Source organism: Argiope bruennichi, chromosome 4, assembly GCF_947563725.1.
Source record: "Argiope bruennichi chromosome 4, qqArgBrue1.1, whole genome shotgun sequence".
Classification (NCBI taxonomy): domain Eukaryota; kingdom Metazoa; phylum Arthropoda; class Arachnida; order Araneae; family Araneidae; genus Argiope; species Argiope bruennichi.
The window spans coordinates 21,516,902-21,540,167 of NC_079154.1; the positions used below are offsets into that span (position 1 = coordinate 21,516,902).

The 23,266-nt window shown below is 28.6% G+C and overlaps 1 protein-coding gene across 2 annotated transcripts in view; it reads right to left on the reverse strand.

The window, feature by feature from the left end:
* The window catches only part of LOC129966517 (serine-rich adhesin for platelets-like), a 97,021-nt gene that overhangs the window by 18,186 nt on the left and 55,569 nt on the right, over nucleotides 1-23,266 (reverse strand). Inside the window, exons 1-2 of one of the 2 annotated variants that reach the window (XM_056080952.1) lie at nucleotides 16,289-16,651; nucleotides 8,700-8,777 (exon numbers count right to left, since the gene is read on the reverse strand). In XM_056080952.1, the coding sequence (XP_055936927.1) occupies nucleotides 8,700-8,775 (76 nt within the window). In that variant the 5' untranslated portion in view covers nucleotides 8,776-8,777; nucleotides 16,289-16,651. Of the gene's footprint in view, nucleotides 1-8,699; nucleotides 8,778-16,288; nucleotides 16,652-23,266 lie in introns of those variants that run through there. The other variant, XM_056080953.1, reaches the window with a different exon arrangement.

A 23,266-nucleotide genomic window follows, 5' to 3' on the forward strand; every position in this document is an offset into this window, starting at 1 on the left:
GTTCCAGGTTACTATAATGCACGAAAAATAATTAAGATATTCAAAGTTATACATTAATAAAAAGTTATACTGTTTAATTATGTATAATTTAAATTTCTTTATTCTTAATTGCTAATGCATACTGTTCCTTATTATTAATGCGACAAATTATTAAATAAAATAAAATAATAGATATGAAATGAAGCAGAATTCTATTCATAAATCGTACTTAAATCTATACCATTCTTATATTTTATAAAATCCTTTTTTCCTTAACATTAGTCTGCCGATGACTTTTCGGCAAAAGGCAAAGTTCATATCCAAATTGCAGAAAATAAATGAAAGAAATTTGCTTAAATTTCATCTTTAATTCCCTTCCTGCTTCTATCAGTCTATTCACATTATCAATCTCTTGCTTTTCTATTACGCCCAAGTAATACGAGGACATATCACCTATATCATAAATTCTACGGAATGCTATTCATAAAAAAAAATTGCTACATTGTCTGTCCATCCATCCTTCACAGCTAAACCTCCTAATATCAGAAGGTTAAAAAGAACAAGTGAAAAATTCATTAAACTTCTGTTTGATAGGAACAGATCGTTTAAACACTGTCAGTATTTGCTTGGTTTCTTTCCACAGTTATTAGTCATTGTTTGCAGCCAACGATCCAGAGAGATCCCATTTTATTTACAAGGTTAAAGTTTTAGGGAAGGTCGCCATGTTAGTAACCTTTTGTTTACGTGTCGTTATCCGATATGAAAGCACAGTTGGGTAATTAGGAAGCGACTAAAATTTGTAATCGCCTTGTTGAACCAGCATTACTGCTGTTCGATTTGCTGACAAAATATCGAGTCATTAGCGGAAAATTTACAATCGATATTGACTAATCATTTTGTTAAATAAGTCATTTGCGAAGAGTAAATGACAGGAACTAATTTTACTGCCGCATATCGGTTATAATAAAAAAATACCCCTTAACTGTTTTACTTTTTTTATTATCTAATGAGAGGACGCCTCCCTTTTAAGGAATGTGCTGTCTTGATTGAATTAGAAACTCCAGAATATTTGAGCTGTTTGTGGATTTTATGTCATTTTAACGTCCTTGAATTGTTTAAAGTAATTAATAATTATTTTTCCTAAGTTTCAGAAGCAGTATCTCCATTCTCGTATAAGGCAGGATAATGAAGGGGTTAAAAATTTATTTAAACAAAAGTTTCTGCTTGTAAGCTTTTCAAATAAATAAAAGTTTGTAAAAGTGCATTATTCTAAATACGTTAAAAATGCTGAAATTAAAATATCAAAATGATAATTCCGTTCAAATATCTCGTTAACTTTACTACTCATATTTATTTATATAATTTAAAGGAAAAGTTCTCATTCAAATATGAATGATCCAACTTTACAAATAAGTCGACGTAGTTCATTGCCTGAAAGCACGTTCTGTGTATAAAATAATAAGTTGGAATCGCTAAAATTTTTATGAAACCTATAATACGGCGCTGGTTCTAAATATTATGTATACGGCTTCGGTATCAATTTTTCAGAATTAATCCAATTTAAGGGTTACATTCTTGGAACTCCAAATTTTGTTGCGCTCTAAAATTATAAATTAAAAGTTAGAATAATAAAATGCATCATTTTTTGTGTTACTAATTAGGAAATGCAACCCGATATGATTAGTAGTAATAGATAATATCATTAGTTGATTCAACTGTTTCTAAATTAGTTTATTGATGCATTTCGATTTCAAATTAAGATGACTTTTATTAAATAATAAGTCAATATTAATTTTAGACACATTTGCTACTACAACTGAAGTCATATTAGGTATATTTTTAGTTTTCTAATTCACAGTCGTTGTTTTTTTTAGCTTAGCAGATACTAGGCAAGATGGTGAAATCAAGGGATCCATTTGTACGATATATGAGATTTGGAGGGACTTCTAATAGTCAATAATGATACAACAAAATAAAGATATGAAAAAATAAAGTACACTGATTTGCAAAAATTAAAAGAATATCTGTAGTTTCTATTATGCATACATCTATTTATAAAAAACAGTCATTAAGAGAAACATTTCAACTTATTACATTCAGAGCATCTATTAACCGATATCATAGTTATTTACATTTGTATGCGTAGGAAAAATTTAAGCAAATGAAAGAAAAAAAAAATAACTATTCAATATAATTTCAAAATTATTAAATTAGATTCTGAAGAGTTTCTTAGAATCACCGAATTTATTCTAAAGTAACAGCATCGTCATCCATCTAGATCCATTTGATAATCGTTGATCAAGATTTATAATATTTCTCTTGCTAAATAAGAAGTTAATCACCTGATACATATTTATTACTTTATAAACGAAGAATAAAAGTCAATGTATAATTTTTAAGCACCTTTTTTCTAGGTTAAATTTTCCATCGATCATTCTTTAATTGCAATGTATTAGAGCTCGTTTTTGATGCATGTCTTAAATTTGCCTAAGCATTCCTTATTTAATTGTGACTTTCTCTTCAACATGACTAACAGAAATAAAAGGGATTCATTTAAAAAAACAATCAGTGAAATTTCACGCAACATTTAATTAGTTTATTTCTCTAAGGTTCTAATAAATAAAATTCAACGTATACGTAAATCGAATTCATTTAAAAACTTCCCAGAATTTCAAAACCAAAAGCTATTGATATAGCTAAACCAAATATTTTCACTTTCGTGATCTTTCGAAGCAAGCACGAATTTCGTGAATCCTCCATGAAGGTTAAGAGCCTCTGATCTTGAGAAAGACTTCGAATTCTGCTTTGTCATTTAGCAACAGGTTATATTACGATTTGTGTTTTTCGACGCGTGATAGCTTAGGACCCACAGTTTACGACTCGTGGGATGATAGAATCTAAATTGATGATTGCCTCGCAGCTGGGCCTGAGGCGGGAAAGCGGCAGGCAGGTAAACATTTATTAAAGAACGGATATCCGTGTCTTTGCGTTTTCAGTGCCAATGTTTTCTCTCCTCCCCATAGAAGAACGCTATGAGAGAGAAAGCGGGACCTTTCACGATAAAGATTAGGCATGGCGTCTATATTTTCTACATGGGTAGTAATTATAGGAAGGCAATTTTACGGGGCTTTCTCATTCTCTTCATTTCACGGTCATTCAACTCTAGGCATTCAACTCGCTAATGTACCATCTTTTCAGAAACGGAAGGGTTAAAAAGGTAGGAATTTGAAAAACACAATTGAAGAAAGCTGAGCTCCCAGAGTTTGGTAATGAAAGTTGTATTTTTTTTTTTTTTTTTTTTTTTGTAAGACTATCCCTCTTCAATGTTAGTTTTGTTTTCGAGTGAAAATATAATGGCAGGTTTCATTAGGCTTGATTCGGTGTAACTACTTATGTAATTAATGTTCTAGGATGTTCTGAAAAAGTATTGTCGCAAAGTTTATGTTAATGTCTAGACTTTATTCATAGTTATGTAATAAACAGAAATGACTCGAATCGATGTAATGCGATTTTGAAATAAATAGTAAAACAAAAATCAGTTGGAAACTTTAAAGATAAATCTCAAAAATGTGCATTAAATGGGCATTTTCAGCAGGATGCTTTAATAAGTACAGCAAGTTTAAAAACGGTTGAAAGATTTTTTGATTCCCGTACGATAAAATTTTATGAATTTTTAATATAAAATATTTTCCGAATTTCAATCGTTTTATAACCAATGTAGGTATAAATATTAGTAGCCTATTTAGGTATAAATATCTGTATGTATGTTCTACAAGAAAAAAAATTAACAATTTATTTGAAAAAACTGGATGAAAGTTTATTTGAAAAAGGACGAAAAAAAAGAGATAATTAAAACTGATGCTCTCAAACATCAAGATTATCTAAAAATGAAATTGATCAGTTTATAAACAATTATTTAATGTCTTTTTTTCCTAATGCATAAAAAAATTATTATTTTTATTTTTTAAATAATAAGCTTTTCTAAATTCGAAAGGCATCGTTTTTCTGGTTTTTGTTTTAAATAAAAGCATATAGAACAGATAACACTCTGTGATCTTATCCTCTAAAGTGTCAAAATAATAAATAATTTAGATATTATGTTATCCATAAAGCATGCATGAAAAACATACAATCTATTAACGTCCAAAATTATAACAATGAACACATTAAAAATTCTTCTTCTAGCAAAATGAATTTTCTTTCCAATTGTGAGAAGAAAGTTAATAGTTTTATAATGAATCCATGAATTAAACAAAAGGCATTATGACCGCAGGGAAAAGAAAGTGTGGTAAACACCATTCAATTAGAAACCCTTGTTTGCGTAACCCAATGTCAATGGCCCCCTGATTGGACCGAATAGATAGATTTCTGGCGCCGTCACTTAGTACACGTTTTTTTTTCCTTCTTTTTCTTGCCTGCAGATATCATTCTTCTCATTTTTTTAATCCAAGTAACCTGCATGTTTATCTGTTTCAATAGAATAGTAGCATGCTGTAGGGAAGCATGCAAGGAGGGAAAAGACGAGTCAACAGGTTTAAATATAGAAAGGTGAATTGTATCTGATGTTAAGATTTATTGTTTAAACTATTTTCAATGAATCAAAATTAATGAAGATCAGAAATGCTCTTTGAAAAATGTTGAGTTATATATGCAATAAAAATTGAAAGGGAATATTTAAACTTTAAGAAATATAATTTTAATAAAAAATCTATGAAATATAATTTTTAGAAAAGGTATATTTCGAATTTTTTTCTTAGATATTTGCTTAAATTTACGAAAACTTTGCATTAAATTATCTATAAATTTCATTCATTTACGAAACGATATAATCTGGCTATCTGTAATCGAAGCAAAAGACTTAGAATTTTGACATATTAATACAAAAGTTTCCAACTAGTCGTATTATAAATAAAAAAATATATATAAAAAAATCTTTTTAAAAAAGATTTAAATTATATTTATTAAAAAAAGTTTCATTAAGAATGGCTTTGTAATTAAATAAAAGATGAGATATTATCTTACTTGTAAATGAAGAGTTTAATCATATGCATATTGTTTAGCTTATTTAGGAAAGTAAATTAATTATGATGGTAAAAAAATATTCTCTTGGAAATTCTTATGCATTTTGCATCTCTTTGAAATTAATATTTCCTCCTTCAAATATTTATTGTATATTAAAATATTATCCAATCCGGCAAGCAGCATACTTACAACTCAAAACTTCTTTGGGAAATCTGTTTACGGTGCTTTTTTATGAAAAATAAAAAATATATATAAAGATTTGCCAAATATGCTTTTAAAACAACGTAAGTTAAAATTTGCAATCAACAATTTTCAAAGCCAAGCACTCCAGGAAGTGTATATCTTAATAAAAACATTATATTTCATAAATTGCTCAGAAAAAACTTGCATAAAAATGAATTTTTACTTCGTTAGAAATCTGAAGATACTGTAAACTAAAAAGTCAAGAAATGGCTGTGATCAATTTCGCTTTCTAAAAAATCCCTGTAAACAATTAGGGATTTCCATTTAAAAAAAAACAGTTTTGCGAGAGTTAGACGCGCTTATGGCGCATGTTTTCCGGCAACTGATACTAATTAGAAAGAATTCCTTTTTTACATATATGAGATTGATAAAACGTTCTGCCTCATAAAAAAATCATTTGCATGCTAAGACTTCACGACGGATCCAGTTCGGAGGCCATTAAACTTGAACACAGTAAGGTATTTGCAAGTATTCGGCGAAAACATTGACACAAAGGTGAAAGGTGGCCTTCACATTCTTTTTTTAGAATAAAAGGATCACTCACAGTAAGGTCCCTGAACCCTCAGTTATCTTCCAATAGATGTTTTAATTTAATTAATAAAATGACTTCAGTTTCATATTTGAAGAATAAATAGTTTCATTTTTTTCAATTTTGACAGGAAGTTCTGATTAATATATTGTTCCTTTATCAATTCTCTCCGCCTCATTTTGCATAACGTTTTTAGTGCGAACGTATGAGAGGGATTCCTTATGTTTATGGATCTTTTTAATATTTATTCTTTATAATTTTGAACAAAACCGATCCAAAATAACCGAATGGCTTCTTGAGAAAAATATGATTCGTTGAAAGTGTGAAACTAATTAAGATCAATTCATGCAGTCACTTTCTAACAGAAAGATAGAAAATAGAGCTCTTACTGCATTTTACACCAAATAAAAAATTAGTATATGCCCTCATTTTGAATAAAAAAACTTTCGCATAAATTTTTTAATGTCTTAGCATTTAAAGTGACATCATTAAATAAATTTACTTAAATTTAGTGCATAAAAAAAGGTTTTTTCGGGGGGGGATGAATTAGTTTTTGGTTTTTTTTTTATTACTGGATACAGGATTTCATGATTTGATTTTAAGATCAAGGATTCCATATACTGAAATTTGTATTTAATGCATTAAAATTCTATTGAATTTAATTCAGTTTTGTAATAAATAATTAAACCGAATAAATACTAAATACAGAGATGTGACATGCGAATTTGGAAGAAAGAATATTATTTTCACGTGGAAAACGATTTTATTTTATCGTAGAATGTTTCATAATAGAATTAAATAATTTGAAAAGAATGATGCATAAAGCAACTTAAAAATGTATCGCAAAATTATTCTTATTATTGTTGCCCATGAAAAGCAATTGACAAGATATAAAAAATTAGCACAGCTTAAGGTAATTTTTAATCACTTTATCTTTAATAATTTACTGTTTATTTCATTTTTTTCTTTAGATTGATACAAATAAATACTTCTGAAAAAACGTTTCTAGTAGAATTATCTTTATTTTTAAAATAGCATTTAAAGCATTAAGATATTTCAGACGTAATATTATTCTTTCATAAATCTATCATTATACTGAAGTTATATAAGATTTATAAACATTAATAACGTTATTAGTATCTGTATGAGAAAAGGGAATTAAGAAACAAAGCTTACAGCTCAATGTTAAAATTAAAAAGGTTTTTGGGTATTTAGAAATCTGTAGAGAATAAATTTAAACCAATTTTTAAGTAAAAATATACATAATTAAACAATATTTTCCATTTGATTCGAAAACAATTTGTTACCATAATTCATATAGAATCAAACAATTGTTCATTGAATGTCGTCCGTAACATTCTCATTTAGTATTACTATTTCTAAATCATCTAATACAAATCCATGTAATAGATCTGAGGTCATCGAACAGAGGCCAGACTGTGATTAGGGATCAAACGAATTTTTTTAGAACGAACCATTTATAATTCGAAGCGTGTTTCCGATTGATCTGGATTTCCGCAGCCATCGCCCTTCATGAACTTTGACCGTCCTTGAGATGCGACGAGGAATGCAAATCATTTGATAGTTTTATCTTGAGATCAGACAGTACCATAAACAGGGCCTCCGGGTCATAACCGATCTGACGCCATAATAATGGACTACCAGAAAAAAGTATAGTTAAAACAAAAAGAAAAGCAAGAGAAAATGTGAAAGAGAAAGCGATGGAAGATTCGCCGCTGGGCAACAATGAATTCGTCAGTCTGTGACCCTCGAACTCGAGAAAGCATCTTTCCTTAAATAACTATCCTAGAAGCGTCCGAAAGAGAAAGTGAATCGATGGAACCAGTTTAAGCTAAAGCTCCGATTTACCATTTGACTTAGAACATACAGATTATTTTATATCTATTTAAAACACTTCGGTCCACAAAGCATGCAACAGTTCAAATTTCAAAATAACACAAGTTGTTTTTGATAGTTCTGGGAATTACGAATATGGAACATCAAATAATTGAAAAAAATTACCATAAGAAGCGGGCATTCAGTTTTCAAAAGGAATATTTTATAGAATCCAGTATGATAAGGAATTTGCGAAAGATTTCGCACTTCTTTTCTTGATTTGATTAATTTCATATTGAAGCAGATAATCTGAGGAGCAAATTTCTTAATTCATACAATTTTTAATGACAAAAATTATAAATATACAAAAGGAATATCAATTATAATGGTTTATTTTTTAATTTTGTAAACTATTCTCTGATTATCAAAAAGATTTGCTTTTGTTTTTGGCATAGAAAGGCTAAATTTGTAATATTATTGATTCGAAACAAGAAGTCTCTCAAATTGATAAGATTGAAATATTTTTAATATATTGTTTTAATAAGTGTATTCTTTTATTTAAGGTATACATTTTCGAATGTTGATGCTTTAACACATTTCTTTATGGATGAAAACCAAGAATTGCCGTTTTACTTTAGGCAAAATCTGCAGAAGATCATAGAATCAACAGTTAGGTCATTTGAAATTATTTTTCTTTTACGATTTCTATAGAAGATTTACAATTTCTATGAGAGAAGTATACAGAAGATCATAGAGTCAATAGTTAGGGTATTTAAAGTTATTATTATTATTATTATTATTATTTACTATTTAGATGAAAATTTTCTCAGATTGTACCAATATCAGGAAATCCAATTTGCGGCAGAAAACGAACGCTATTTGATGGATTGTATGTTCTGCAGCTGAATAAAAATTTAGTTCGTCAATACTTCCGAAACATACTAACTCTCTGACATTGATCAATTGAACGTTACGAAACAGCATCAGTACTTCTGGCTGTGGCCCACAGTTCTTAAAGGCTAGTGACCTGCAAGATAGCACCTTTCCCGCTGAGTTTGCATTAATCGCATCACTGAATGCAAGTACTTACGTGCCCCGGTGGGTGTCCACGGTGCTGCAGCACAGAGGGCTAGAATGACTAGGAATGAATACTGCATCGTTCCCATGCCTGCAATGGAAAAAAAATGAATTGAATTAATATATTTAGATTCAGAATTGAAAGGTTTTCTTTTCCTGTTCCATGCACTGAGTGCTGGAAAAATGAGCTCTAGTGATGAAACCAATTCATTTAAAAATAAAAGCTGCAAAGTAGTGTTGGAAGACCTGTTCATCCGGTGGTTTTATCATCTTTCATTTTGCTAAGGCGTATTCAAGTGACATTCGAGTATTAGTCTCTTTGTATGTCGCACAGAAATAAATAATAAGTTATTTAAAACTGTTTAAATTTGAAGCTTAGCAAAATAAAAATAGATTGATTACTGTGAAAATTAAAAAAAAATACCAAAAAATTATATATTTATGGTAAAAAGCTATAATTTATAATTAAAGAAAATCGAATTGCTGGATAAAAGTATTTAATTACACCTTTTAAATGATATACCTTGTAATCCTTCTGTGATTCACGTATTTTTTATAATAGAAAAACGTAACTTTAACGCTTATCACTTAGTTTATAAGACAAATTTTAATAAGGCAATAATTAAGGACATAAGCAGAATTGCCTTATACTTGTGTCTTATAGAATTAAAATTTATATTAAATTTGAATTAGTGTGAATTCTTCAAGTTTTGAAGATTGTACAATAATAAATGCATCAAATATGCATTTCATTAATAATCTTTCTATTAAAAATTATACAACAGATTAAACTCCTGAATGATCTTTAAAGGTAGCATTATGAAAATCACTGTATTTTCGGTACCAAAAAACTCCTACAGAAATAGATATCGCCACATGTGAGGATACTAAATAAAAATCAAATACGTTTACTGGCATTTGATGCATTTACACATTTAGCAATAGTCAATGAAAACACCACAATTACATTTTGTTTTTTGAATACGATAGTATGTATATATTTTAGGTGGGCAAATAATATTGTTCAGAAGAATATATTTTGATCAGTCATTTAAATTTAAAATTGAAAGATTTCTTTTAACAGAAAAAAAAAGGCAAAAAGATCGTGTTTTTTTTTTTTTTTTTTTTTAATTAGGTAAGACAAATTCTAGGGTGATGCAATTTCGTTGTAACTAATATATTAGTAAAAATACGGGAAAAAAGTTCTCAAAAGTTTTTATTAACTATTTTTAATTTTTTTGCTAAAATACTAGGCTATAAAAATTTTCTAAATAAAAAAATAAATGGGAAATAAAAGAAATATTTGGAATTAGTTTAAATTTATCATAAAATAAATTGATTTTTAGAAATAATGCTTTCAATCAAAGATGTTTTATGAAAGCAAAAAGTTTTTTAAAACAAACCTATAAATGAATTTTATTTTTTACAAACCTGTTTTACTTTGCATCATTGAATTTCTAGAGAAAAAAGCAATTAGGTGCAATAAAAAAAAAGTTATTGAATCTTTATATTTAGGAAAATGATTCAATATAGAATTATTATAAGAATCATGGAACCAATCGGATGAATTTCTACGCATAATTAACGAAGGAATTACTTAAGCATCCCTTTGAATTTGACCACTTTTTTTTTTTTTTTTGAATATTCAAACTTTTAAGGCTTTCTCTGATGTAGGTAAAATTTAATCAGAAAGAAAATTCTGTTTTAAAAGGGAATAAAAAGGATAGAGGAAAAAATCTAGAAAAGAAAAGGGAATTTGTTCGACGGAAATGTATTAATTGTCTTTTTATATTTCTTGGTGTATGATAAATGACTCAGATTAAAAATAAAAAATTGATGAATTGAAAACCTTTTCGTTTTTAAATACATGAGCAAAAATACTGATATGTAATTGATTGAAGTTTGCTATTGTGTATAAGTGAGTAAAATTGCTTGTATCATTTAATTTTACTCTCTTTTCAGGTGTGATCTTCTAAACTATGAGCAACAGTGCTTGGCAATTCAAAAAATTTAAATGATCACATTATTTTAGTCAAAATGGCAAAATAATCCAAGAAATGCTTATTTTTTGTATCTGTAAGTAAGTTTTTTTTCCCTTATCTAACTTTTTGTTGAAAACGTACAATTTGGCCATAAAATAACTTTATCTGTTTGAAGGCATCTTCAGTTCAAAGGAAAGTTAAACGGCATCTTCAATAATGAACAGATTGAAATTAAACATCATATGAAGACTGTGGAAAGCATAAAAAGAATTTTACAAAAAAACAAAGAAATCCTAAGTCGTTGATGCGCTGTCTTTTATGCAGAGAATGTCAGCACATTGAAAATATTGCACATGAGCCGGGGATCATAATATTTATTAATGAAAGATTATTTTCAGCAAGTTTAATATTTGCTGTGCCTTTTTATCACTGGAACATTAATAAAATTTTACTTAATCCATTTTTCCATGCGTTCATCGTATTGAATGACACGTTTAGTTCCGAAATAAATCGAAATCTCTCCTATCAGTAACTTCGGTTAGAAATTTTTTTTTCTTTGCGAAATTAATCTCCCTATGTCTTCCACAGTCTATAACATATAATTTCATTTCATTTCTTCATTTGCTTTAGTTGTCGAAGGCTTCAAACAATACTAAGTATCTATTTTATGGCTGCCTTGTATTATAATCAAATGTAAAAATTTTTTTCATAAATTTTATTTCCGATTTGTAAAGAGAAAATATTGTGGTATCGATAAATGTGATGATTTTGTCACATGATGAATGTAATTGCCCATGCTATCTTGCGCAATCCCAAAATTTCACTAACATGTCACAAGTCAATAAAATTTTAGGAATGCGCTAGCGTGTGTCACGTGAGTATGATTACCTCCGTTCGTTTTTTGCAGTATTATCAGAAGTAGGTATATGTAATATCACATCTAAAATTAGAATTTGTTTATTTCCAACTATTATGATTCCTCTTTATCATCCTCTTAAAGCTGACTTCATTCAACAAGTCAGAAAAAAACTGAACAGCAAATTTTCATTGTTATTTCTTAGAGCGAAAAGAAATATATACAAAAAAAATATATGTCTTCTTTCTTGAAGATTAAACAGGGACATGTTACTAAATTATAACAAATAGTATTCATATATTTAATCAAGACAATCATGCTGCTATCATAAAAGGAGATACCAATTATGTTTTATTCAGCAATTGCAAATTATAAATCTAAATGATTGACCACCAACTTACTTGGTTTTGTAGACACCTAAAATTAAATCATGATTTCGATTTCTGCTGTCATACGTTTCCACCGTTTTGTTTTAGAATATGGAAAAAATAGAATACCTTCTATCTCGCTTTAACTTCACAGTTAAAACAGCAAACTGAGAAAGAAAGAGGAAGCTTTTAGAAATCGTAAAAATATATTGCATAAAGTTCAAGGACTTCGACGTGAAGAGTTATTGTTGCCAGTTTGAACGTTTACAACAGTCGAGTTTTCATTTCACTCAGAAGATAATTCTATATAAAAAAAGAATAACCTAAATATATATTTTCCTTAAAGTCTAAAATAACTCAAATATAATCCATATAAATAGATTTCTTTAAATATTGCGAACTTGAATATATCTGCACCGCACAAAATAACACGCAAAATCTTTTTTCTTTGTATTTTTATTCATAAACCCATTAACTCGTAATAAAAAAAATCATAAATATGTATAGATGATTAAAGATTCTTTACCAAGTCTTGCAAGATATTTTTATTTTTCATTAAAAGTGTGTTCATCCTATTTGTAATTGTTTATAAGTATAAATACGCTATGGGGAAAAATGATAAAAACAATTTTTAATATTTGAGTTTTATGGACAATATAAATTATAAAAGTATGTCATTGTCAAACACGTTTCCAAAATCTTATAAATTTTTATCTTGTATCTTTAATAAAAAATTAATGAACCTTGATGCTCCATTTATATGGAATTCTACGACTGTATGTATGATGAAATTCTTAATGAAAGAAAAAACAATTCACTCATCCTAAAATATCGATTGTCATATGTTCAGTATTATATGATAATCTAATAACATTGAAGTTTTGCATATATATATATATATATATATATATATATATATAATATGTAATATTATTTGTTGTGAAGCATGATGCAGTTTGAAGACAATGAAGATACTTTTAATTTCGTGACGTCGTTTTATTCATTTTGAAGAAGCAAGCATATGTACAAGCGACGAGCACACAGAACGACACAGAAAGGAATGAGGAAAAAACTCTTGGACATTTTATCCCTGGTCTTATATAACCTATGATTTTGATAGGGAAAATATTTCTTTACCGTGCTAAGGTATTATGAGATTTCAATAGGGATTTTCATTACACGGGTGGGCAAGGTAGGGGAAACACAGGGAGATTTTAAAAAAGAATTTGCTTGATCAGCGGTATGTTATCTTTTCACGCGTAGTGTGGGAAAGTTAGATTTTAGCTGATTCAACAATTTAACAAAGCTTCTCTTGAATTAATTAAGTAGAGACAGTGGAATTGGATCACGAAATAAGAGAATATTTTAGAATGAAGTTACTATGAGCCAAATTAAGATAAAATCTTGAAAATTAATTAAATTGAAATTAACAGTTAAAATATCATTATATATTCTTTCTTTTTTGGACGAACAATTTCTTTCTTAATAGTTAACGAATTTTCACATCCAGCCTTAAGAATCAGTGATATCTTATTTGAAAATTGAAATGTATATTTAATTAGCTTACAGTTTTGTAGGCATGATTTTTGGCTTCTAATTTATATACTTTATTTACCAATATTACAATTTCTTAATTAAAAATAACTGAATTACGGAAATAATTGTAATATATCGTCATCGATGAACAAAAATTCCGAATTCCACATGTTTCCATTATTATTATTCACTTCAACTTTATATTACTTTTCTGAAATGTTTACGCAGAAGGAACGTCTATTTTCCTTAATATATAGATTATGACGAAAGTGATCAATCGGTTATTATTAAAAATATGCAATCAAATTTGTTAATCGATTTTTTGCATTGACCAGTTATTATTAATAATTATGCATTAATCCCACTGAACATAACATATATATGCAATTAATTTTAAGTAATTCATATTGATGAAAACATTTTAAAGACACGTTATACGAATGAGCCCTTCAATCTTTGGATCGTGCATATCAAGAATAAAATAAACAATAGAGTAAAATGAACAATAATAGGAGAGCTGAAATAAAATACAGTCATCAATTCTAGGTATCCTTCTCTCGAATACCTTTCCAATTAACAGGTCGTTTATTTGCCTTATTTTTAATCGAGCGGTTATAAAAGTTATACATAAAGCTCAAAATTTTCATCAATAAATATATAATTGGTGTACATCATATGAAAAATACATAATTTGTAAATAATAGAAACTATTCTTAAAGATGTAATTTGAGATATCTTCTCAATTAAAAATCTGATGGCTTTTTTTAATCATATTTGCAGACAGTTGTATCAGTTATAAGTTGAAGAGAAATTCTATGATTATACAATGCAGATTATTATTTTTATTGGTAAAACGTCCATTCACATAAAACGACAACTTCGTTTTCTACAAAATAAAAAAATAAAAAATTTGTTACACGATGCTGAAATTTCACTAAGAACAAACACTGAAACATTTTATTGTTTACATCTCTGAATGGCAGTATTCTTTCTTAAAAGTCAGGTTTCGGCAGCGCTTCATTAAGAGACCATACAGAAATAAATTTGCAGCCCATTAACCTTTCAGCAACACATTTCTGCATCAGTTATCTTGTAAAACGGAATCATTTAGAGATTAAATTTTGTTTCAGTCGAACAGGTTTGAAAGTTCGAGTTCAGAGTAATATTTTTTATAAGACAGTGCTTCTTAGAAAGTTAAATTGTTTCTTTGTTGTTCGAAAGTTTGTTGATAAAAAAAAAATTGGCTCTTCATTTGTTGCTTTTTTAAACCCGAACCAACATTTTATTTTTTTCTTCAGAGCTGCTTTCTTTTTTTGGGATGATTGTTATCAAATTATGGAATTAAATTAAATTAAATTAAATAGAAAATATCATGGATTTCTCAAGATTGCTCCATCGCTTTTAATTACCTTTTCAGGCCTTTTCCTCATAATCAAGCAATGGTAAAAATACAAAACTAATTGAATATCAGAATTTTTGGAGAACGTGTTATCTAACGGATGTATTCGGGAAACATTTTTTAGCAATTTTTATTTTGCTTCTGATTACTTTAAATTTAATATCATTATATACATTAAATAATAAAGATAACACTGTAACTAAATAAAGATAAAATTGCGCAGTTAATAATAGTATAAGTAACACACAATAGTAGTTAAACGTAATGATTAGAAATAAAATATATATATTAATCATCTATTAACCAAAAACAATCTGTGATAAGTATTAAAACGAAGTATAATAGTACAAAAAATTTCTACTCGCTTTACATTTTATAAAATATTTCTACTTGCATTCTTGCGAGAACTTAAAAATTACCAAAAAGATTTTTTAATAAAAATATATATTAACTATAGAAATAATGGCTAACTGTCACGTTAATGCAGGGCAATGAGCTAAATTTTAATTTTAAAAACTTTTAATGTGTGAATTAATGCTCTTTTAAATTCAAACTCAACCGTATACTTAAGGATAATGGCATTTCGACATTTTTTTAACAATTTCTTTACGATCTTCGTGGTCACTTAAATGAATCACAGAACTGATATTTAAAATGATTTCGAAATGTTTCATAAGAATTGTTTTAAATACATTTTAAATATATACATAAATTTGGTGGGAAGAGATTCAATCTTTAACGTATTGACTGGCTCGCTGAATTCCTTATAATGCAATTTATATGGACCCGCAGGTCACCGGTGATACCCACGGCAGTCCAGGTGTTAATCGAAAAGATGTACCAGAAATTTTGTTGAACTCTTTTAATACGCTTATTACAGCTTGGCTAACACGTTATGACAATCCCATAACATGATTCATAATTAATATTTTTCTATTTTTTTTAATTTAATCTTTGAATGCACCATCTAGAGAGTATATCGTTAATTATATAGGAACTGTCAATATAGGGTTTATTTCAACTGATTTAGTTTGCATATTTATTTAAAAGAAAGGAGGAATATTCATTTGCATTTCTAACTTTATTTATAAGATTGCTGATTTTATACAGATATTGAATAATTATTTATAATTATACACGGATTTTTACGTAACCTTATATTTAGTTTTTGCTATATAGATTATACCAAATTTGGCAATAAACATAAAATTAAAAACATAATATTTAAATTTTTAACAAAACTTATATTACTTTATTCTTCAGTTAGCAATTTCAAATCAACAAATAAATTAATCCGAGCATAAAAATAAGAAAATATGAAAAATAGGGAGACATTTATAATTTCATTTCGTGTATTTAAATAAATAAAACATCTGACATAAGACAAATTTCAATCGATAGATGAGTTAATCTATTTTATCTAGCTATAAAATACCTGCAGCAGGCTAAAAAATCACTTACCAGCGACTAAGCTTTACGGAAGGGAAATTCAAAGAACTCCCCAAAAACGTTTTCTTCTGCAAATAGAGATAAATCAGGAGTACTCCGCTGGGAGGAGATGTTACACCATTTCCTGCCGAAACCGAACTTGCCGAGAATCGCACCTGGAGTAGCCGGTGAAGAGGAAAGCAAAATCCCGAAAAACAATGGGGGTGGCACACTCTGTCCGGCAGCAAGCGAAGGGATGAGTGAGTCACGGAGAGCTTGCCTCTTATGACACAAAAAACTAGTAGCACAGCAGCGAGAGGGCCTCACTCCGGAGGAGAAGAGGGTTGTCGATCCCGCGTCTTTTTTCGGATGGTCCTTCCCTAGCTCTCCTTCTGGTCAAACACCCCAGCACACTCGACGATCGCTCGAATAAAAACCTGTCTCACCTCGAGGCGGAGAATTTTATAGCCAGGGATGAAGAGGAGGAGGGAGAAGGGGAGGGAGAGAGGATCCAAAGAGGCTGAGCATTGCACTTCTTACCGGTTATGGCTGGACCTTTTCTTGTAGAAGAAACAACGAGACGCTTTAGATTCCCAGAAAAAAATGGTATTTGTATCTAAGAGGTGCAACTTGGGAAGAAACCGCACAGAGCGAAGTCTCATTAAACGGAAATACATATTAATATTTTTTTTCAGGAGAAATTTGTAGCACCTTTAAATGCCATTTTCCCTGTTCAGTTATTTTATTGCAGTTTATTTAGTATGATTACCAAGCTACAGATGATTACTTTGACTTTAGTTAGATTTATAGAAACGGTGAATTTAGTTGATTTTATAGAAACGGTATGGAAGTACGGAAATTTTATTTAAAAAACAAGAATAGTGCCAAATTATAGTTGTACCGAAATAAATAAAAACAGTAGTAACGACATTATTAAAAATTTTAGGATTTCTGATGATTCCAAGTTTGATAAAAAATAAATAAAACTAATCATTAAATCTCACTTTTATTGGTTCTATAAAATGTAGACTTTTGAATTTTAATTATTTTTCACTTTTTACTTCTTAAATTAATATTCTTCTTTTAATAAATTTACTGAAATATTGAAACAATTTTTTTCTAAAATTCATTGAAACCATATATATGAATTAAACGTTTAATTATTTTAATTAATTATTTGATAATTTTATTCTGAAAGAATTATTATAATTTAGTGTCCATGAGAAAACCTAAGGGTATTAAAACTCTAATGTATCAGAGAATGAAAAATCGATTACAAAATTTCACAAAAATGAAGTCAATTCAAGCTAAACAAAATTATTTAAAATTTCATTATCTTCTGCTCATTTTAATTTACACATTAAAATATAGCTATTAAATTTGATAGTTAAATTTTGAAATTTGGTAATTAAAATTTTAAATGTTTGTTAATTGTATAGGCATACGGCAGAATTATTTAGATATATAGCATTATTATTTTGTGCAAATGCAACTATGAAATACATCACTTATGATAAAAGATATTTATCCTATAATTCGTTTATGCCGCGATTTTAAAAAAAAATATCGACAGAAAATAATTAAATCTTGTTTTCTAATATAATTGAAAAAAGGATTAAAAAGAAATATAGGTCGCATTAATTGAAACAATCAGCTTTTTATAGACATTGTAATCTGTAACGGACGGTTTGTGTAAGTTACATAGTTAGTTAATAAGATACATAACTAATACTCATACTTAGTTTTACAATGCATATAAATAAATACGTTCCGTTAGCTCTTATAATTTATTAGATTCAATTCAATTAAATTAGCTCTTATAATTCATTGTTTTTCTTAATATAAGGAAAAAATATAAAAATGTCAATGAGAACGATATGCGGATTTTAATGAAGTTAAAACAATGTAAGCAACATATCGTAAATTGTTAAATAATACGATTGCAAATTACCAGGCTGATATTTTAAATTAGAAATGTGATCAAGGATAACTAATAAAATGAATTAATTGAGGATAAAAATAGTATCCTCAATGTGGATTCCGATCACCACGACAAGTTGTACAACAATAAAAATTTGTTTTATCCATTTTGCAGTTTTTGATATCAGCAGAAAAAGAGAGTGAGTAAATATTTTTTATAAGTTACGTTAAGTTTGTAAGGAAGTTGAGGAGGGGGAGGAGGAGGAGGTGGATTGAGAGCAAAACCATATTTTCCAAGAATATCGTCAACATGAACAAGACAGAAGACCGATTTCGTTATTTCTTATGTTCAATTGATTCTTACTAAAGATATTTATCCATTATCTGAACTCTGTGTGGTCTAACGCTGTAAGATGAAATTATCTGCCATAAGGTCTTCATTAAACTTCATCAACTATGGTTCACAAAGAAACAGGCAGAAATGTTGTGCATTGTTTATCAGGGCTTCCGCAATGCATACATTATTCCTTTCCTCCTTACGAATTTCTTGCACGAATATTTCATGTTATCTCCAAATCAGGCAACAGTTGTCGTAAATTTGTAAACTAACCAAGGGTAGTGGTCTCTCCAAAACTTTCTCGCACACTCTCTAATAAACTTGTCATGGCAGAGAACGCCTTACGTAGCATTGGCGTACAATAGTTACGAAATATTAACCTTTGGAGTGCATTTATCATTCTTACTGAATCACTTGTGTCATCCTTGGTTGCTTTTTGGCATTAATCCCTGGCATGCGGTTAATACTATCCAAAAGTAGAATATGTGTTTTAGACACATTTTTCAAAAACTGACTGAAATAAAAATTTGACACAAAGCGACGTGTACAGTCACAAAATCCATACAAAATTTGATTTATTTAAATCATCGTGTTTACATGTTTCTGAAAGTAAAGACCGGCAAACAATTAACCCGTATTCTGATTCTGCTAAAAGTTTGACAGGTGTCTACATTATAGATGTCAAATCTGAGTACTGAATTTTATATACCAAGCTCTCTTCGTTTTATAGATATCGTATTGATTCATATTCGAACAGACGGACTTTCCCTGAATAGATGTTACTCTACATTCGATAGAAATCTGCAAATTTGGTGTAAAGACCATATACCAAATTTTATCCATCTAGATCAAAGTGTTTTTGAGTTATCTTTATCACTGTCAGATGGACAGACATTTTTCAAAAATGTGTTTTTCGAAATCAGGGCGGTCTACATTGTGGAGATTCGTCAAAATCTCGAATTCGAATTTTTTGACGCTTACTTTGGTTTCTCTATACTACGTAAACGAGAAAGTAAAAAAGGATCCATCAGTCAAGAGGAGAGATCCACGCTGATCTATGATCAGGAGACATGTCGACATACGCATTTTCTTGTAATGCGAACTAAGCGATAAGTATTAAATGGCTAGTCATTTGAACATTATAAATGTCCTTCTTGAGGTATTCAGAGGGTATCAAAATTTGAAAATTCTTTTGTTTTTGCAGATGGAAAAATATCTAAATTGATTTGGGACTTTGGATACCATTTTTTCAAACAAATAACTGCAAAAGTGTCTATCATTTATTTGGTAATTTCACTCCACAAGAAGGAGCTCTGCATTCTTTCAATAATAGTTAGCAGTAGAGTTAGTTCAGAGATGTCAGCCGAGATGGGTTGGACCGGAGCTTGAAAAGAGACGATCCTCTGTAATGTCGCAACTGGAATTCTTGCGTAAAAGAATTCCTCAGAAAATGTTCAATGTACCACGCGTAGATAGAAAATATCATTTTGAACAACGTCGTATGCCCTTTTTCATGTAGAATAAATGTCTTCTTCATCATTGAATTCTTGCTTGTAAAAATCACCAAAGTCATCTTTGTTAATCAAGAAATAAAGCGATTAAGCTATTCAACTGGACTGATGCATTACAACCCATCACATTTACATTTATATATAGTGTACTTCCTTGCTGTTTTTAACTAGATTTTCTAGATAGCAAATTTCAAATAGGTTTTAAATATTTGTATAGGTTTGTATAGGTAGTATTGGTAGGTAATAGGTAGTATAGGTTTTAAATGGTTATCTGAACTACAAAACTATTTACCCCTCTAGCTATTTCTTTGTGATCTAATTAATATTCACTAACTAACACACATCTAAACTCTTATTTAACACCCACTGCATTTAACAGGCGAATAAATAAGGCATTATAAGATGATAGATAGTCGAGATAACTTTACTGTCACAGAGAAAACTGGTGTGTTATTTTTACATAGATGTGTGGGTTTTTTTATTACTATGGATGAGACGTTCCCAATGCAGGGGAAACATTTTTCATACTTCAGCTTTAAACAACATTTGTTACACATAGTATAATTTTTAACTGATTTTTTATAAAATAATTATTGCACTTAATACCATTTTTTTCACACCATTTCAAGCCCACTTTCATCTTTTTAAAAAGAAGCAAAAATTAAATTAAATAATCATTTATTTGGTTTTCTTAGCACTGAAATTAAGCTGACAATTTCTTTCAGTTCATAAGCTGAGAAATAATGCTGAATTTTGTATTTCATGAAGAGATATTTATATACAATTAATTTGCTATTGTTATGAAGTTAATTGCTGCCTTTTTCATTATTTCTCGAAATAAAAGTAAATTAAAAAAAACTCTTGAAATCTCATGACTAACGGCCGAGGATATTTTGAATGTCATTCTATTTAAATTCAAAATTCCGCTGGGCTATATTGCTTGTTGAACATGAAGTACCGAAACTATAGCGCAAAATAGATTTTAGCTCTCAAAAATTCCCACCGAAATGTTGAATATCTTAACAATATAATATAGAAACGTCTTTGATTGCTGAAAAATTTCAAATTTAAGTTATTTATTAATTTTTCTCTTTAAATCTCTCTCTCTCTCTCTCTCATATATATATATATTCTGCTACCGTATTTTCTTTTTGTGTACTCATAGTTTTCATAATTTTTAAATTTCCTATACATATTTAAACTTTTCGAGCTAATGGATGAAGACTCAAAAGAAATTAACATGTCTATTTGCCCACTTAATAACTTTCTTTTTGATTAACTATTTGGCTGAGATAATTGGTGTATAGAAGTTATTCTTTGTATTATTATATAACCACAGATGGAACCACAAATTCTTTGTATTATTATATAACCACTTTCTTAAATATTCGGAGTATGTTGAATGTTCCCAATGAGTAAATCCAGTCTCTCTTGCAGAAGGTACGCTCTGTCATCGGAATAGGGTATTTGACCTGCACTAAGCGTAAAGGTTAAAATGTGCTGCTTAGCTTATATTTTATCCACGTACTCGTGGTGTCACTACTTGAAAGAGATATAATAATTTAAGTACAAAAATTTATTTTTTTAATATTTATAAGTTTAATAAAAAAATTTTATGAGTTCAACTGGTTTGTCCAGTGTATTTTTCTTAAATTAAATTTTTCAAAAATCATTTAATAGAAAGGAATATGTAGATTCTTTTTAATCAATTTACCAATTTTTATTACTAAAGCTTAAATGTTAATTAATCATTTTCTTCAATCTCGCGGTAATTTTTTATAATTTTAATTAAAAAATAAGATTAATTTTGTTGAATTTTTGCAAAAATTTTAGTGAATATTATCATGCAAAAATAAACTTTGCACCGTTTCAATTTTTTAAAAAAATTATCTGTTTAATATTATTTAATAGGCATCAGAATTTTTGATGAATTGTGGTGACTTTTAAAAATATTTTTTGCGTAATTTCTAATAATAGATTTGCCCTGAAGTTCAAATAGTTTTCATTGTCTGGTTAACTATTCTATCATGTGACTTTTACTTTGTTGAACTTTAAAGCAGAAGTATTTTGTTTAATATCTGAGTAGTTTACGAGATTGATTAAAAAAAAGTTACAGTATAGTAAAATTTAAAATAAATCTCACATTTACACTTTCAATAACTCTATGATGTTACGAAATCCGCTTCTAATACAAAAGTTTATATACACAAGGAACTCAACATTTCTAGTCAATTAAAATAAAACAGCTTTAATGTTTGGTAAATTGGCAGAATCATGTTTATGAATCTATTTCTAGATGATTCAACTAAAATTAAATGAAACCAATATTCCTAGCGAACCATTTGGTTGCCAGAGGCGATTAGTATAACAAATAAAATGTCCATGAGTATATTTGAATATTATTGAACATCTTCCTACATTCACTCAGACGAATTTATAATTTAAAAAAAAAGGATAATTTAAAATAAGGGAATAATGCATATAAAATATAAGGAATAGTTGCAATTTCGAATTTCCTCTAATCAGGAACCGGTTTTCCCCAAAAAAGTTTTGATATCAAGTGGAATTTTTTTTTTCTATTAACGTGTCATATTAACTCTACATTTCAAGTTGATTCAGCAAGTTGTAAATGCCACATATGCGATATCTACTAGAAGTAATGCAAAAATAAATAATAGTTAGCAAAAAATTCAAATTAGTTTCTTAACGAGAAAGATATACATCTTTCGATCTATACATGAGAAAAATTCATCATCAATATAAGCTGCCTTAGGCATATCATAGTATCTTAATTGGCTTTTACAGCTAAATGCAATTACTTACCCTGGATTCTTCTCTTTGAAATGAATTTCATGTGACTCTTGTGGTTAGTGCAATTTCTAGGTTAATATAATATTCATAACAGTTCCGTAGTTTTTTTAAATGAAATGTTATTATTTATTTTCTTTTAGAATTGGCGCCAAATATATTCTTTCTTCCCAATGATAATTAAGATTCATATCATTCGACTTAAATTCCTAGAAGCAGATATTGATGTCTAATTTATAAAACGAATGGGAGTGTTTTATTTTTGTAAATATATTGTATACATTTTACATAAAGCTGTATTTTGTTGGTTATTCTACTCTATACATTTCAACTTTTCTATATGTTATGTAATATTTTTGATTTTAAATTTATATTCATTTATATATATATATATATATATATATTCTGCTCTTATATCTTCTGCTCTTATATCGT